Source organism: Narcine bancroftii, chromosome 2 (genome assembly GCF_036971445.1).
Source record: "Narcine bancroftii isolate sNarBan1 chromosome 2, sNarBan1.hap1, whole genome shotgun sequence".
Taxonomy (NCBI): Eukaryota; Metazoa; Chordata; class Chondrichthyes; order Torpediniformes; family Narcinidae; genus Narcine; species Narcine bancroftii.
Window position 1 is genome coordinate 157,483,279 of NC_091470.1, and position 15,902 is coordinate 157,499,180.

Genomic DNA, 15,902 nt, shown 5'->3' on the forward strand with positions numbered 1-15,902 from the left:
GACGTTGCCGACGATCTCTTGCTCAAAGGCAATGAGAGATGAGCCATGAATATGGTCCAACTGAAAAGGGCAAATCAGCCATGCCAAATATTTTTCTGCCATGTCAATCCAGGGGTGCATGAGGTTGGGCAGTTGAGTTAGGAGGGGAGATGAAAACCAATGGATTTCAATTGGCCACAGACCATCAGTATGGAGCCGCAAACATTGCAGTGAATAAGCAAATTTCAAATCAGATGTTGTTTGTGTTGGTGAATGTTAAGAAATGTAGGAAAATGGCAAGAAATCAAATTGCAAATTGCTGCTTGATTTATAGGAGATGACCCGCAAAGTTGAATCAAAACACTGATGATGCAGTTCAGTAATGGGATACGGGAAAGTTATTTATCTCAAATATCTCCTGCGGCTACATCACTGCAGCCATTCATGCGTGACTAGTGCAGTGTTATTTGGAAACCTCTGATTAAAATGTGAAGCTATCTCACCGCCTGGTGTAGTTTCCATTAATCCATCCAAAGTAAAATCAAAAACATTCTTTGCTGCTCCCTTCCCTGTGCCCTCCTCTCTGTTTCCTTTTCCCTTGGTCCAATTTTAAACCCCTTCAAATAGGGCAGTACACTTTTCCTTCCAGTTCTTTCTTTCTTCACTGTCCCTATACACCAGCACCCATCCTGCCATATCATTCCCATCTTTCTCCTGGACTTCTCACTCCCATTTTTAGTGTACATAGTGTCCTCGGGTTACAAATGAGATCAATTCCTATATCTGTCTTCAAGTCGAATTTGTAAATAAGTCAGAACAGTTCTTATTTAGCATCAAATGTTTGTTTTAGTACTGAATATTTTTTTAAAAAAACAGTTCTTAAAACAGTTTGGATAGAAAAAAAATTATGATTAAAAGTTAACACTTACCATCGATGTCTTGCATACTGCAAGGGGCGTTCATGAGGTAGCATAATGCAGATGCGCGATTTGGGGGCACAATTTGTTCGTAAGTCAGACGTTCGTAACCCAGCATTTCAGTACTCCTTTTTTGTAGTGCAATTTAATGGCAGAATATTTGCAAATATCTGCAAAACCCAGATTTGATTTATGTTCAGTCAAACACTAACAAGGCATTTACAATAAATTTCAAATTTATTGTCAGAATACATATATGACATCACATATAACCCCGAGATTCTTTTTCCAGTGGGCAAGGTAGAATTACAACATATTGTCAGTATAAAAAAAATGTGCACAACATACAAGTGTAAGCAAATAAAGAAATGTAAACAAACTGTGTACTACAGAGAGGAAAAAAAAATAAAGTGCAAAAGTAAGAGTCCCTGATTAAGTTTATTGTTGAGACTCTTATGGTGGAGGGGTAGCAGCTGTTCCTAAGCCTCGTGGTGCGAACCTTGTGGTACCGATACCTCTTTCCTGATGGTAGCAGCGAGGACAGAGTGTTGATATACAAAGGTTGGTATAGAGTCCATTCGTAGCTCCCTGAAAAGGGTATGAAGAAGACATTTGGCATGATTGCATCCCTAGGCTGAAGCATCAAAAATGAGAGAAGGGTTGAAAGGTTGCAGCAGTGTAAAACATTGGTTTGCTGCATTCAGAGTCATGGGTACAGTTCTGATCACAGTATTGCAGAAGGGATATGGTCGCATTAGAAAGAGTGCAGAAGAGATTCACAAGGATATAACCTGGAATGGAGGTCTTATCAGGAGAGATTGGATAGGATGAGCTTATTGTCACTGAAATGCAAGAGGTTGATGGGAGACTTAGGGTAGGCTTATAAAATGATGGCAGCTCTAGGTAAATGGCATCTTTTTAATCCTAGGCACTTCTTTATATGTGTAATGCTAGTGGGCCTTGGTTTGATGTGAGAGGGAAGAAATTTAAAGGATACCGAGGCCGTTTTTCTATAGAGAGGTTAATGGTTAGATAGAACGAGTTCTAGGAAATGGTAGTGGCAGATAGAAATTAAAGTATTTAAAAAGATATTTAGTTTGGTCCTTGGATCTAATGCAGGCAAATGGAATTAGTTTCGCTAAGCAATAGACGTACAGCATGGTAGCAGGCCCTTCCAGCTCACGAGCCTGTGCCTTCCAAGAATCCCAGTTAACCTATAGCCCCCATACATTTTGAAGGGTGGAAGGAAAGCCTGGAAGAAACCCAAGTAGATGTGGGGAGAACGTACAAACTCCTTGCAGACAGCGCCAGATTTGAAGCCGGGTTGCTGGTGCTGTAATAGCGTTGTGCTAACCGTTTTGGACCTGGGCCCTTCGTCTGGTATTCCCTTTACTTCCTACGGATGCTGCGTGACCTGCTGAGTTTCTCCAGCGTGCTTGTGTTTTGCGCTCAACCCCAGCATCTGCAGGCTTTTTTCTTTAATTCTAGGGTAGCTAAGCATCATGGTCAACATGAAAGAGTGAGCCGAAGGGCCTGTTTCTATACTCCACAGCTCTATGTCTATATATTTTTTCCTACCTCCCATTGATGGTTGTGCAAAAAAGGCTTAAGGTTTTTTAGCAAAGTTCCAGTGGTTTTGGGGCAGACCTGATGCATAGTTCGGATATACTTATGCATGTATTTCTGGGGTATTAAGTCACTACCTCATGTTCACAGTGGAGCCAAATGCGTCTGAATCTGCAGCCAGGTCACAGCACCCTTGGGGCATTGGCTTGCAGAGGCAGTGATTTACAACTTGGCAAGTTGTACAGTAAAGTTGCCTGCCTTTTTTGTGTAAATGTGCTTGTGAATTCAGGATCAGATTCCATCTTAAACAAGTTTAATGGAAGCAGCAGTCTGATTCTGAAAACTTGTTAGCCTTCACAAAAATAAACTGAAACTGGTGTGGACGAGTTTGAATGTAAAGTGCTAACTGAGTGATGTAGTGATATAATCTATGTCTGTGGAAATGTTACACCATGAGTGGACGCTGCTGTTTGAATTCTGTCCACAGCTGTGTTCCAAGTACAATTGGCTTTGTATGTCTGCTTGTCACATCATGGGCAGTCCACAGCCACCATATCCTCATTATTTTTGTACCGTGCTTGCTGGTGTCATCTGGAAACTTGATTTAATGTTCCATATGTACAGTTATGATGATCAGGCCCACTACCCTGTCAATCCTAACATTTGCACAAAAAGAGGACATTCAAGTTCAAGGCAGTCAAAAATAGATCATCCCATTCCCCAGGGTTATTGTCAGTATCCCTACGGTTAGAACATAGAACATTACGGCATAGTACAGGTTCTTCAGTCCACGATGTTGTGTCGGCCTAAACCTACTCCACAACAATCTATTTTTTCCCACCTCACACCCATAACCCTCTATTTTGCTTCATTCATGTGTCTATCAAAGAGTCTTTTGAATGTCCCTATTGTACCAGCCTCCACCACCACTCTCATCCATGCATTCCAGGCACCTACCACTGTGTGTGTGTGTGTGGGGGGGGTGGGAGAAAACGTACCTCTGACCTCCCCTAGTTATTTCTCCATGTCTCCATGTCTCCATTCATGTATTTTTCTGAGAGCTTCTGCATTCACTACCTTGTAAGGCAGGAAGTTCCCAATCAACACCACTCAGTGAAATATTTTTTTCCTCAAATCCCCTCTAATTCTTTACCAATTAATTTGAATCTATGCCCCAAGTTACTGCTCACTGAAATCAGTCCCATTTGCTTAGCCTGCCTTGCCCTCCCATAATTATTCTCATTAATTGCTACCATCTTGATAAACTAAATGTTAAACTAGCTAAATTTCAGAACTTGGAGGAGGGGACAAAATGTGGTGTGGCCAAGTTTGCGGATGACACCAAATTGAGTGGAAGAGCAAATTGTAATGAGGATGTGGAGAGTCTGCAGAGGGATATAGTTAAGCTGGATGAGTGGGCAAAGGTCTGGCAGATGGAGTACAATGTTAGTAAGTGTGAGGTTATCCACTTTGGCAAGAAAAATAAAAGAGCTGAATATTATTTAAAGGGTGAAAAACTACAGCATGCTGTTGTGCAGAGGGACTTGGGAGTGCTTGTGCATGAATCGCAAAAAGTTAGGTTGCAGGTGCAGCAGGTTATTGAAGGCAAATGGAATGTTGGCCTTCATCACTAGAGGAATTGAATTCAGGAGTAGGGAGGTAATGTTGCAACTGTATAAGGTACTGGTGAGACCGCACCTGGAGTACTGTGTCCAGTTCTGGTCTCCATATTTGAGGAAGGATGTACTGGCTTTGGAGACAGTCCAGAGGTTTACTAGGTTGATCCCTGGGATGAAGGGGTTGACTTATGATGAAAGATTAAATCATCTAGGATTGTATTCGCTTGAGTTCAGAAGAATGAGAGGAGATCTTATAGAAACATATAGGATTATGAAGGGTATAGATAGGATAGGTGTAGGAAGGTTTTTTGAGCTGGCCGGAGAAACTAAAACCAGAGGACACAGTCTCAAGATTCGGGAGAGTAGATTTAGGACAGAGATGAGGAAAAATAGTTTTTCCCAGAGAGTAGTGAATGTTTGGAATTCTCTAATCAGGGAAGTGGTTGAGGCTGCCTCATTAAACATATTTAAAATTCAGTTAGATAAATTTTTACATGATTGAGGAATTAGGGGATATGGGGAGAAGGCAGGTAGGTGGAGTTAGGTCATAAATTAGATCAGCCATGATCGTATTGAATGGTGGAGCAGGCTCGATGGGCCATTTTTGGCCTACTCCTGTTCCTACTTCCTATGTTCCTATGTTCCTAACCTGATCAGTTTGTCCCTCACTTGTGCATATACTTCCACATTCATGCACAAAGAAATTGAATTGGAGGCAGGCCAAAGGATGAAGATAATGTGCACTTCTCAACACAATTAAAAACAAAAACATCTTTTATTTAAATCACCTGCTTTAAACTATTCCAGGAGAAATCTGAAGCTTTAAATTTTCATGAGAGCAGACAAAAAAAGTGCTGTTAGTGCAGTGCTATTGCAGGGCCATTGACCCAGGTTCGAATCCAGCGCTGTCTGTAAAGAGTTTGTACGTTCTCCCTGTGTCTGAAGGTTTCCTCCGGAAGTTCTGGTTTCCTTCCACCCTTCAAAATGTACGGGGGTTGTTGGTTATTTGGTGTATTTGGGTGACAGAGGCTTGCAGGCGGAAGGGCCTGCTGCCTTCACACGTTACCTTCTAGTTCCTTCATGTGTTGAATGGAACTGTACCACAGCTTCAGTGACTTGGGGCCCAATCCTGACTTTTGGTGCTGTCCATGTGGAGTTTGCACATTCTCTGTGTGACCATGTGGGCTTCCTCCCAGTGCTCCAGTTTCTTCCATGTTAATTGGCCAATTTAGATCATTCCTTGGATGTAGATGTGTGGTAGAACATCGGGAAAAGTTGGTGGCAATGTGGGGAGTACAACATAGGTAAGGAAAATGTATCCTTGGTGGCCAATGCGGCTTTGGTGGGCCCATGAGCCTGTTTCCCTGTTGCATCTCTGTATGACTACACGATTGTCAGTACTCAATGTGCTTCTGGCAGAAATTGAGGGTACCCCAAGTCAACATTAAAGCTATCCATGCAACGTACCTTGAAGATCTACACTGCTGAGGCTTTTGCAACCTTTTCAGTCACGCATAACTTTTCAGATTGGACCAGAACTCTTCATATCAATGAAAGTATTCCAAAAGTATTGTTAATAATATTCATTCTCTGATATTGTAAATTAATCTGTTGGAAGTCTATAAGCACAGGTCAGTGTGAGTGTACAAAGTGTAATAGACATTGAAATCAAGGTCAAATGGAGCTGATGGGAGAGAATATTCTGAAGGTGTTTTTAAAGTAACTTTGTCTTAAACATTTGCTGAGTACTCAGTTGTGGAACTTGATCAACATTATCAACACCATCAGTAGTTTGTTGGAGCAGAAGTCATTTTGCTGTGTTGTGACATGAGAAACCAAGTATCATTACTGGATGGTTGCAGGCAATCACAAAACAGAAGTTACAACAGGGAGCTCATGAGCTATGCAGGCACTCTGATGTTGAGCTTTACAGATCTAGCAAGCGCTTATCTGCCTTTCTGGTATATTCAGGGTGGTTATATCAGTTAGCCTCCGATGCACTGTTACTTATGAGTCTGGAATTATCACAACTGGTGTGATCTTTTTCTCACCTGATGTTTGTGTACATGCATAGAGTTTTTTCAGCACAGAAACTGGTCCTTCAATCAACCAAGTTGCTTATCCAAGTCCATCTTTCTAAACTATTCCTGTCTAAATACCGTACTTGCCTTAAGTCCTTTTAAACTTTCAATTATATTAAACAGAAGTGGATATTTTTGCATGTATGCTAGACTCAGTTATGTAGTTACTTGGTTAGGTATTGTAGGTTCCTGTCCCACTCCAGGACCTGACCTTGTGATGCAAGCTGATTCTATACTGCAATAACAAGGCATTCCCGAATGGTTGGAGGTCCTGGTCCTGTATCAGTTCTGAAATGTTAAGTTATCATTCCATTGCCTGCTTCAGGGGTTGAACAATAGTCAAGTCAAGTTTGTTGTCAAACCAGCATGTCCTTGAACATGAATTATTACGATAACTCCACCCAATTTTCTTGTGCTTTCACACATTTCCCTCAGAATTGATGCTAACATTTTTCTGCACTGCTGATGTCAAGCTAACTGTAGTGCCCTCTTTTCACCTACTTCCTTTCTTGAATAATAAGGTTACATTTGCTCTCTTCCAATCTATAGGATCCATTTTAGAATTTGTGCATTTTTGGAAGACAACAACCAACCATCTTCATCATACCTTGACGAAGAACTCAGGCCCGAAATGTTGGTTGTATATTTTTGTCCTATGGACACTGAAGAAGTTTCTCCAGCAATTTTGTGTATTTAACTATCTTCACAGTTAACTTTTTCAATTTCTTGAGATGCAAGTCCTCAAATCCTTGGATTAATCAGCATTCAATCCTGTTAATTTCTCCAGTGCTTTTTGCTTTACTCAGGGATATTTCATTTGGCTCCTTGTTTATTCTAGACCTGTTCTTTGCTTTTCTGGGAGGTGTAAAGTGTTTTCAAACAGAGACAGAATACTTGTTGAACTTTGCTACCATTTCCTCTACCACAGTATAACTTCTCCTATCTTGCTGTTAGGAGGGCACATGAATTCTTGCTAATCTTTTAATTTTTAAATATTTGTAGAATTATTTACATCCTGTCTTGTATCCCTGCCTCAGTTATTCTTTACCTTTCTTTGATTCTCCTTTTATTGAATTCTGGAATTTTGCCATTCTTTCGGCTGACAGCTCATTTCATAGTCCTTTATTGATGTACGGCTGCGAGTCGTGAACCATCGCAAACGGAATGGAAAAAATAATCAATGCAGCAGAGATTAGGTTTCTCAGAAGAATGTTATGCAGACAGGATAACAAACGGCAAAGTTCTACAAAGAATGAAAACAAAACGTACATTACTTAAAAGAATCAGAAAGCAGCGATCAAAATTCTTTGGACACAGCATGCGAAGAGATACGTCAGAGCATTTAGTTGCAACTGGAAAGCTGGAAGGTAAAAGAAGCCGAGGCAGGCAGAACGAAAATGAGAGATGGATTAACATCATGGTTGGAAACAGGGGGCGGCAACGATGACAATTCGGAGGGTCAGAGGGATGGAGAGACGTGGTCGCCCACGCCAATCGGCAAGGCACCTGAAAAAAAATGATCTTAGTGCTTCTAAAATGAGCAGTCAAATAAAGAATGATCTAATGCCCCCCTCACTTTTTTCTGTTAGATGTATGTGCCTTAAAACAATATAGCTATTCCAATTCCCAGTATCACTGAATCATTGCAGCACAAGAGGATGTCGTTTTGCTCATTAGCATTATGTTTCTGTGGAAGATCAAGAGATAACTATTAGAAAAAGAGTACAGGGCACTTCTGTAAATTGACTAATTCCTAATGAAACAAGAAGCGATTGGCTGGTTGTTGATTTTATTGCTATTTATTGGGCTTTGTACAGAAATAGCATTTGCACTAGTTAACCATGCATTAATGCTGTGTAGTTTGGGTTATAGGATCATCACATTTATTCAAGAAATAAACAAATGCCTTAAATTACATTCATAACACCTTGGTCAATCCAAATTGTTATTAATTTATGCATGAGGTTTCTTCACACCCTCAATTTGGTTTTACAGATTGTGAAGGAATTATTGAAGATGTTGTGTTGTTGGGAGCACCAGTGGAAGGCGGGGCCAAACATTGGAAGCCTCTCACCAAAGTGGTTGCAGGCCGCTTAATTAATGGCTACTGCAGGTAAGGATTTTATTCTGGCTATATCTCTCAAAATTCAAAGCTGTGTTTTTTTTAAACATGAAATTAGTTAACAAGAATAATGGATTGAGATAGAAACCAATAACATGAGATCTAATTTGTGCGTAATAGGAAAATTAACTATGGAAAGCGAAGAACTTTTCTTGCTAGTTGAATTCAGAAATAAAATTTAATCAGTGGTGAAGAAATTGTGTCCCCTTAATTAGACAATAGACAATAGGAGCTGGATTAGGCCCTTCGGCCTGTCGAGCCAGCACCGCCATTTTACAGATCATGGCTGATCACTACCATCAGTACCCCTTTCCAGCCTTATCCCCATAACCCTTAACTCCTTTGAAATTCCATTACAGCAAAGTATATTATTAAAAAAGAGTCTAAAAAACACTTTGGAAATATGGTGGTGATCAAATTTAGTGATCTTGGTTAAAAACAAATATTAGGCAGCATTTATATGTATTTTTGTGAGGTAAGAATTAGAACTCTGCTTTTCTTTGAAATCCTGCCTTGAGATTTTCTGTGTCTACTTGGGAAGGCAGACAGAGCCTTATGTTTAGAGTCTCATCTGAAAGCTCCACCATCCTGGATTGTCAGCTCTTTTTTTTTGAGTTCAAGTCTCTGGAATGAGGCTTGGAACCAGATGTCTGACTTGAAGGCAAAGATGTGCCCAAATGAACTATAGTGAATCTTCATGAGAAAGGTTCTTTATGCAGAGAGTTCTTGGAGAATGGAATATTTTTCCAAAGAAGCTGAGGAAGAGGATGTGCACTTTTATATGAAACATAAATCAACATTTTAAGCAGTAGACAACAAAAGACAACAGACAGAGAAAAGGAATCGGCTTTAGATTGCAAATGAACCAGAACGGCCATGTTTTGTCTACTCATTTGATAAAATAACTACCTGCTATGTGCCTGGTTTCCTTGGTTATAGGTCAGTCTGAAGTTAGAAATTATCCAGGTTAGGTTCAGTTGTAAATTTATTTCAATAGGATGTCCTCATATTTTCACTAAATTTAAAAAGCTCAAACCATATCCATATTCAGACAAAATTTATTATGTTGATCTCCAAACTTTGTTTAAAAAAAAAAAAATATTTTTGCTCCAACAGGGGAGATTGGCTGCTGAATTTTGTTTATCGTAGTTCTTCAGTCCAGCTGAATGTAGCAGGTCTGCAGCCAATTGTTATGGACGATAAAAAAATGATTAACGTGGATCTTTCATCAATTGTGAGTACCTCCCTCATAGGATGGCTGTCCCTTTTGGCATGCATAGTCACTGTAGACATATCAAATGAATTTTAAGATATCCCACTGTGATGCAAAGATTTAAGTTTCATTTGCTGTTGTGGATGTTGAGTCTTCTACTTGCCTGCAGGTCAGACACCACATTAGATAATTTATCCAAAACATGATCTTTTGACCCAGCCTTCGAAGTGTAAGGTGCATAAATGTGAATGTTTCCAATTTCCGTTTCTGTCAGCTGAATTGCAGTTTACGTTGTGCATTGTTACATTGATCACAATTGGAATAGTCTCGAACCAAAGTTAGTGCTCACAGTGGAATCGTGACATAGAATCGCAACTTGAGGCTGCTTCTAGGATGATGTATAAGAATTCCTGCGCAGAAGTGTAAAGTGTAAACCCTTGACAAAGGGCTCAAGCCCCCAAAAGTTGGATGTGTATCTTTGCTAGACAGTAAAACCCCTGGTATGTGGCACCTATGGGGATTGGTAGGTGCAGGATAAGTGAATTTTCCGGTTGCTTGAGATTGCATGCTGCTTGATTGTTGAACTAATGGCGAGGCGCGCCAATTTTAAACCTGTTTTTTTTTTACCTGTTTATTTTCCACTATTTTATTTTGCCGCATGCTTGAATTCCAGATAAGAAGAGTTTCACTGTATAAAGAATGTTGCATGACTTGCTGAGTTTCTCCAGCAATTTTGTGTATTAAAATATTGACAAGGCTGATTATAATTTTTCTGACTCTGAACCCTGATTATTTGCAAACAGAAAAAACGTTTCGTTCTGTGGTTTCCCTTCTTCACACCTGGATTGTTCACCTCTTGGTTTCTTTTCCATATGTCATCAGGAGTTTCCATATGTTGAGATCAATTAACTATTCAATAACCATGCCAGGCCCATAAAGATTCTCTTTCATACTTTGGCATCATTTGATGTTATGTCATAAATTGTGTTGGAAAAGTTAAATGTTATTACTTTGTACTATTCTGAAGTGCTCTCCGGGATGGCAGGCAGAGTGGTAAGTTATCAGAACTGTTATCCCTGGGTTCAACCCTGACCTGCGTGCCCTTTCCTCTCACGTGCAAAAGTATTGCAGGTTGATGAGTTGTAATTAGCCCATAGTATAGATGAGTGATGGGAATTTGAGGAAGATCATTTGAAAATAAATCAGGGGAATAGGATTCTTCTGTGCCCAGCATAGACTTGGGGCTGAATGGTCTCCTTTTATTTTATATGGAATTCTCGAGAGATTAGTTTCCAGTTTGTTTTTATATCAATTTTACAGTCAATAACATGAGAAAAAAATTCTCGTGAGACTCTGAAAAGTGATATTAGCAACCAGAAATGCGTTGTTTATACTCAATGGATAACAGCAATGAACACTTCATTAGTCTTTACTCTCGATTAGGGGTCCAGTCTCAAAACACTGACTGACCATTTCTGACAATCAACTGACAGCAAGAATGCTGTCTGACTGCTGAGTTCCTCCAACAATTCTTTGTTTGTTCAAGATTCCAGCATCCACAATCTTTGTGTATCTCTATAATTCTTTATGTAATTAATACTTGTGATAGACAAATTTCAGATTGTTTTTCCATTGATAACTACCTACATATAGTATTCTCTTCATGCCATTTGTATGTTCACGTTCCACATTCCCAAGGTTGTTTGGATTTTCATTACTGTGTCGGCTTGCCAGATTTCTGTTATAAACAGATGAAACATCTAAGAACATTGGAATAAACAGCAAATCCAATCACAGTTCACAATGCAGATGCCTGCTGATCACACCAGGAAAACAGAACCTGCATTCCAAAGGCAAAAAAAAACTGCAGTTGCTGAAAATCTGGGGGATAAAAAGCAGAAGTGGTGGAAATATTCAACAGGTCAGACAGGAAGAAAGTTGATGCTTCATGTCAGTCAACTCAGGAAAATACCTGGTTGAAGGGCTCAGACATAAAACGTTGGTTATATCCCTTTGCTTCCTAAGCTGCGTGACCTGCTGAGTTTCTCCAGCACTGATGTGAATTGCACTCAATCGCAGCGTCTCCAGACTTTCCTGTTTAACTCCAGAATATATTGTTGTTTGTTATCATTTGAGCTTTCCAGACACTACTTGTATACCCTATATTTCCTTTCCTACCTCTGCGTCTTTGTACACTGGGGTTTACAGTGTTCCCGTTTGATTTAGATCCTGTTTTGGAAAGTAGAAGTATAAACTTTTTGAGTCTTTCAGATGTGACATTAAGCTGTAATAAGTCCCAGGGCAACATTTGCAGGAATAATATAGTTTCCCAACATGTATCATTTTACCAATGTCGCTGAAAGCAGATTATCTGATCATTTACCTCATGCCTCAGAAAATGCTGCATTAACTGTAAAGCACTTTGGCATGTCTTGAGGACATAAAAGGCACTTTATAAAAGCTTCCAATTTAACTATACATCATTGGAAATCCTTGAAAGGCACAATGTAAATGCTAGTTCTTTTATTAGAATTTGTATTGCAGCAGTAAATGTCCATCCCATTTCATTACACAATTGTGGCAAGGAAAATTGGATGTAGTATCTATGAATCTAAAGCTAATTTGCAGCTACCAGGTGTTTTTAGTGCCGTGTAAGAAAAAAAATCCATAATCAGATTCAAAACCAGAAAGTCTGCAGATGCTGTGAAATGTAGTAAATACACAAAAGTGCTGGAGAAACCTGACAGGTCCCTTAGCGTCCATAGGAGGCAAAGATATATAACCAATGTTTCTGCCCTAAGCCCTTCGTCAAGGTATGAGCATAAAGCAGGTAGGTGAGGAGAAGAGGGAAAAAGGGACAGGCCAACAAACAGCTCAGAGGACATGAAGAGGAGAAAGGCTGAGAATTGATCAGGGGGAGGGGGAATAGCTCTGTGAATGAAGAGTTGAAGGAGAGACAGAGGGATAGGAAACCAAAGGGAGGGGAGTTTGGTGGTGTGGGGTGGGTGCTAACAGAAACCAAAATATGTCTATCCCTGATAGACCACCTGCAAATTAGAGGAACAACATCTCACATTCTGGCAGGGCACCCTCCAATCAGATGGCATTAACATCAACCTCTCCGGTTTCCGTTAAGCACTCCCACCAATCCCTCTCATTCCCTATTCCTCTGTCTCCCCTCCCCTTGTCTCTTTATTTCCCTGTTGCAGGGAAACACCTCCGCATTCACAGAGCTATGCCTCCACCGCCCCCCCCCGCCCCCCAACGATCAGTTCTCAGCTTTTCTCTCCTGTCCTCCAATCCATGATTGAGAGAGAAAGTCATCTTCGTGATGTGGAGTTAGGGAGAGTGTGAGCTGGACACATGGGAACAGAGATCCATTCTGATCCCATGCTAGATAATGAAAGACTTAGCAACAATGAATGCCTGATGCATCTAAGGTCTTTTTTTTTCTCTGTCAAACCTTTCAATCCTTCTGTATTAAATAACTAACATTCTGTATTTGCTGCCACAGTCCAGCTAGCTGGAATATAATTTCAAACCAGTGATTCAGAGAAGATTGAGTCACAAGTTAAAATTTACACCTGCAAAGTGAATATATCACAGGTCATTTATCAAAACGAGCAAAGGAAGTATTAGAAATTCTTCAAATTATTATTCCTTCAGAGATGCTAGATATGAGAGGATATAAATGATTAACCATTCTCATTGCTAAGAGAAGCCTAACTATCTACTCTCATTCTCCTGCAAGCTGAAATTTAGTACTCGACCTGACCCAAAGGTCAACAACTATCACGCTGGAACTCATAAAATGTTATTGGCATTTGAAGGAAATATTTTTTCTAACAGTGAGAGAAAAATAATTTGCTGAACAACTTTAGTCACATTTTTGTTCTTTTTGAATTATTTTTATTCGTTTTAAACAATACAAAGTTTAAAAAAATACAATGAAAATCCATTATGAAGTGTTATACATGGCTATTCAACATCAAAACAAGTATATAAACTGAAAAACACATTCATAAATCATCGTCTGAGAAGTATAATCAAACAAAAGAAAGAGAGAAAAAAAGAGGAAAGAGAAAAATAAAAAATCTCTCCCCCCGACCACCATTGTATGATGTGATATATACTTCACATTGAAATAAAAGCAAAGGGAGAAAAAAAGGATCAAGGAATTTTTAAAAATATATAGGTCAGACAGTCAAATGATGCCGAAAAATTATTGTGGAAAATGACTCCCCACAACATCTGAAATCCTTTACCTGAATTAATAGTGAACTTTTTTATTTTTATTTTTCACACTATGAACCATATCAATCAAAATACACACAAACATTTCCCTCTTGAATATACACAGTGGCATTTTCTCCCCTACCTTCCCGCCCCCCTCCAAAACCATTAAACTTTCAACATATACAATTCAGTAAAACCATTAAACAATGTCATCACACAATGAAAATAAACAACAAGAAAATTGTGTCATCTACTTTTACACACTGGGTCAGTTCATTTCGTCGTCTTCTCATTCTGTCATTTTAGGGGGTAGAGGTCCGCGATACGCCCTCTCTGTTGTGTTCCATGTACGGTTCCCAAATCTGTTCAAATAATGTGACTTTATTTTTTTAATTATATGTTATTTTTTTCCAATGGAATACATTTATTCATTTCCATGTACCATTGCTGTATTCTCAGGCTCTCTTCTGATTTCCAAGTTGACATTATACATTTTTTTGCTACTGCTAAGGCTATCATCATAAATCTTTTTTGCACTTCATCCAGTTTGAGGCCTAATTCTTTATTTCTTATATTACTTAGAAGAAAGATCTCTGGATTTTTTTGGTATGTTGCTTTTTGTGACTTTATTTAATACCTGATTTAGATCTTCCCAAAACTTTTCCACTTTCTCACATGCCCAAATTGCATGTACTGTTGTTCCCGTTTCCTTCTTTCAGCAAAAACATCTATCTGATACTGTTGGGTCCCATTTATTTAACTTTTGGAGCATGATATATAGCCTGTGTAACCAATTATATTGTATCATGCATAACCTCGTATTTATTTTCATAGTTCAAGAACAGAACTTTTCCCATATTTCATTTTTTATCTTTATGTTTAAATCTTTTTCCCACTTTTGTTTGGGTTTATAGCTTATTTCATCATTTTCCTTCTCTTGCAGCTTGATGTTCATGTTTGTTATAAATCTTTTTATTATCGTTGTTTCTGTAATCACATATTCAAAGCTGCTTCCTTCTGGTAATCTCAATCTGCTTCCCAATTTGTCCTTTAAGTAGGTTTTCAGTAGGTGGTATGCAAACATTGTACCGTGAATTATACCATATTTGTACTTAATTTGTTCAAAAGATAATAAATTATTTCCCAAAAAACAATTTTCTATTCTTTTGATCCCTTTTCTCTCCCATTCTCTAAAGGAAAGGTAATCTATTGTGAAGGAGATTAGTTGATTTTGCGTCAATAATAATTTTGGTAGTTGATCATTTGTTTTGTTCCTTTCTACGTGAATCTTCTTCCAAATGTTGAGCAGATGGTGCAGTACTGGTGAACTTCTATGTTGCACCAGTTTTTCATCCCACTTATAAAGTATGTGTTCCAGTACCTTCTCCCCTATTTTATCTAGCATCAGTGAATTTCTTGAACTTCATCATTATAGCAACATTGGATGAGATTTGATCTTTCTCCACCTTGAAACCTGGCTGTTCCAAACCCACTCGAAAAGGGGACCTGACTTAAAACGTTGATACATAACCATTGTTTCGGGCTTGAGCCCTTCATCAAGGTATTTGCTCATATTTTGATGAAGGGCTGAAGCCCAAAATGTTGGTTATGTAGGTCAATGGGTGTATTTGGGCGGCTCAGGCTCATTGGCCAGAAGAAACTCTAAATTTATTTATTTTTTAAAATTACCTCAAAGAAATTGAAAAATGCAAAGATTAAACTAATTCTGAAGATGGATACAATTGGTAGCAATAGAAAATAGCATCATGTATGTCCACATATGTTCTATGAGGGACAAATGCAATGTTAAATGTAGACGAGCCAAATTGTAGAAATAATAGTTTCAGCTGAATTAACTGTTCTCAGTCACAGCAGCAAAAATGTTATTAACATCATTTTGTTGGCAAGGATGGAAATTAATCATGATCCATATTCCTGAGTTCCTGTACAATGACCCATGCTAGAAATTATGGATGCATGGACATGGGTAAGGTTTATATTGACAAGAAACCTGCCAGCACTTGCTGACACATAAAGAATATGGGTTTTTATGAAGGGTGTAAAAATACTTAATAATTCACAGACTCTTCCCCACACCCCACCTTCTCAATGGACAAAAACAGAGGGTTAACTTTGCTTTCTCTGATTATATCCATAGAGCAGCAATAG

The 15,902-nt window shown here is 39.0% G+C and overlaps 1 protein-coding gene across 7 annotated transcripts in view; it reads left to right on the plus strand.

The window, feature by feature from the left end:
• Positions 1 to 15,902, plus strand: part of tmco4 (transmembrane and coiled-coil domains 4) — a 93,165-nt gene that overhangs the window by 56,936 nt on the left and 20,327 nt on the right. For all 7 annotated transcript variants that reach the window (XM_069918798.1, XM_069918800.1, XM_069918802.1 and 4 more), the window contains 2 exons: positions 8,158 to 8,275; positions 9,401 to 9,518. In XM_069918798.1, coding sequence (XP_069774899.1) covers positions 8,158 to 8,275; positions 9,401 to 9,518 — 236 coding nt within the window. The remainder of the gene's footprint in view (positions 1 to 8,157; positions 8,276 to 9,400; positions 9,519 to 15,902) is intronic.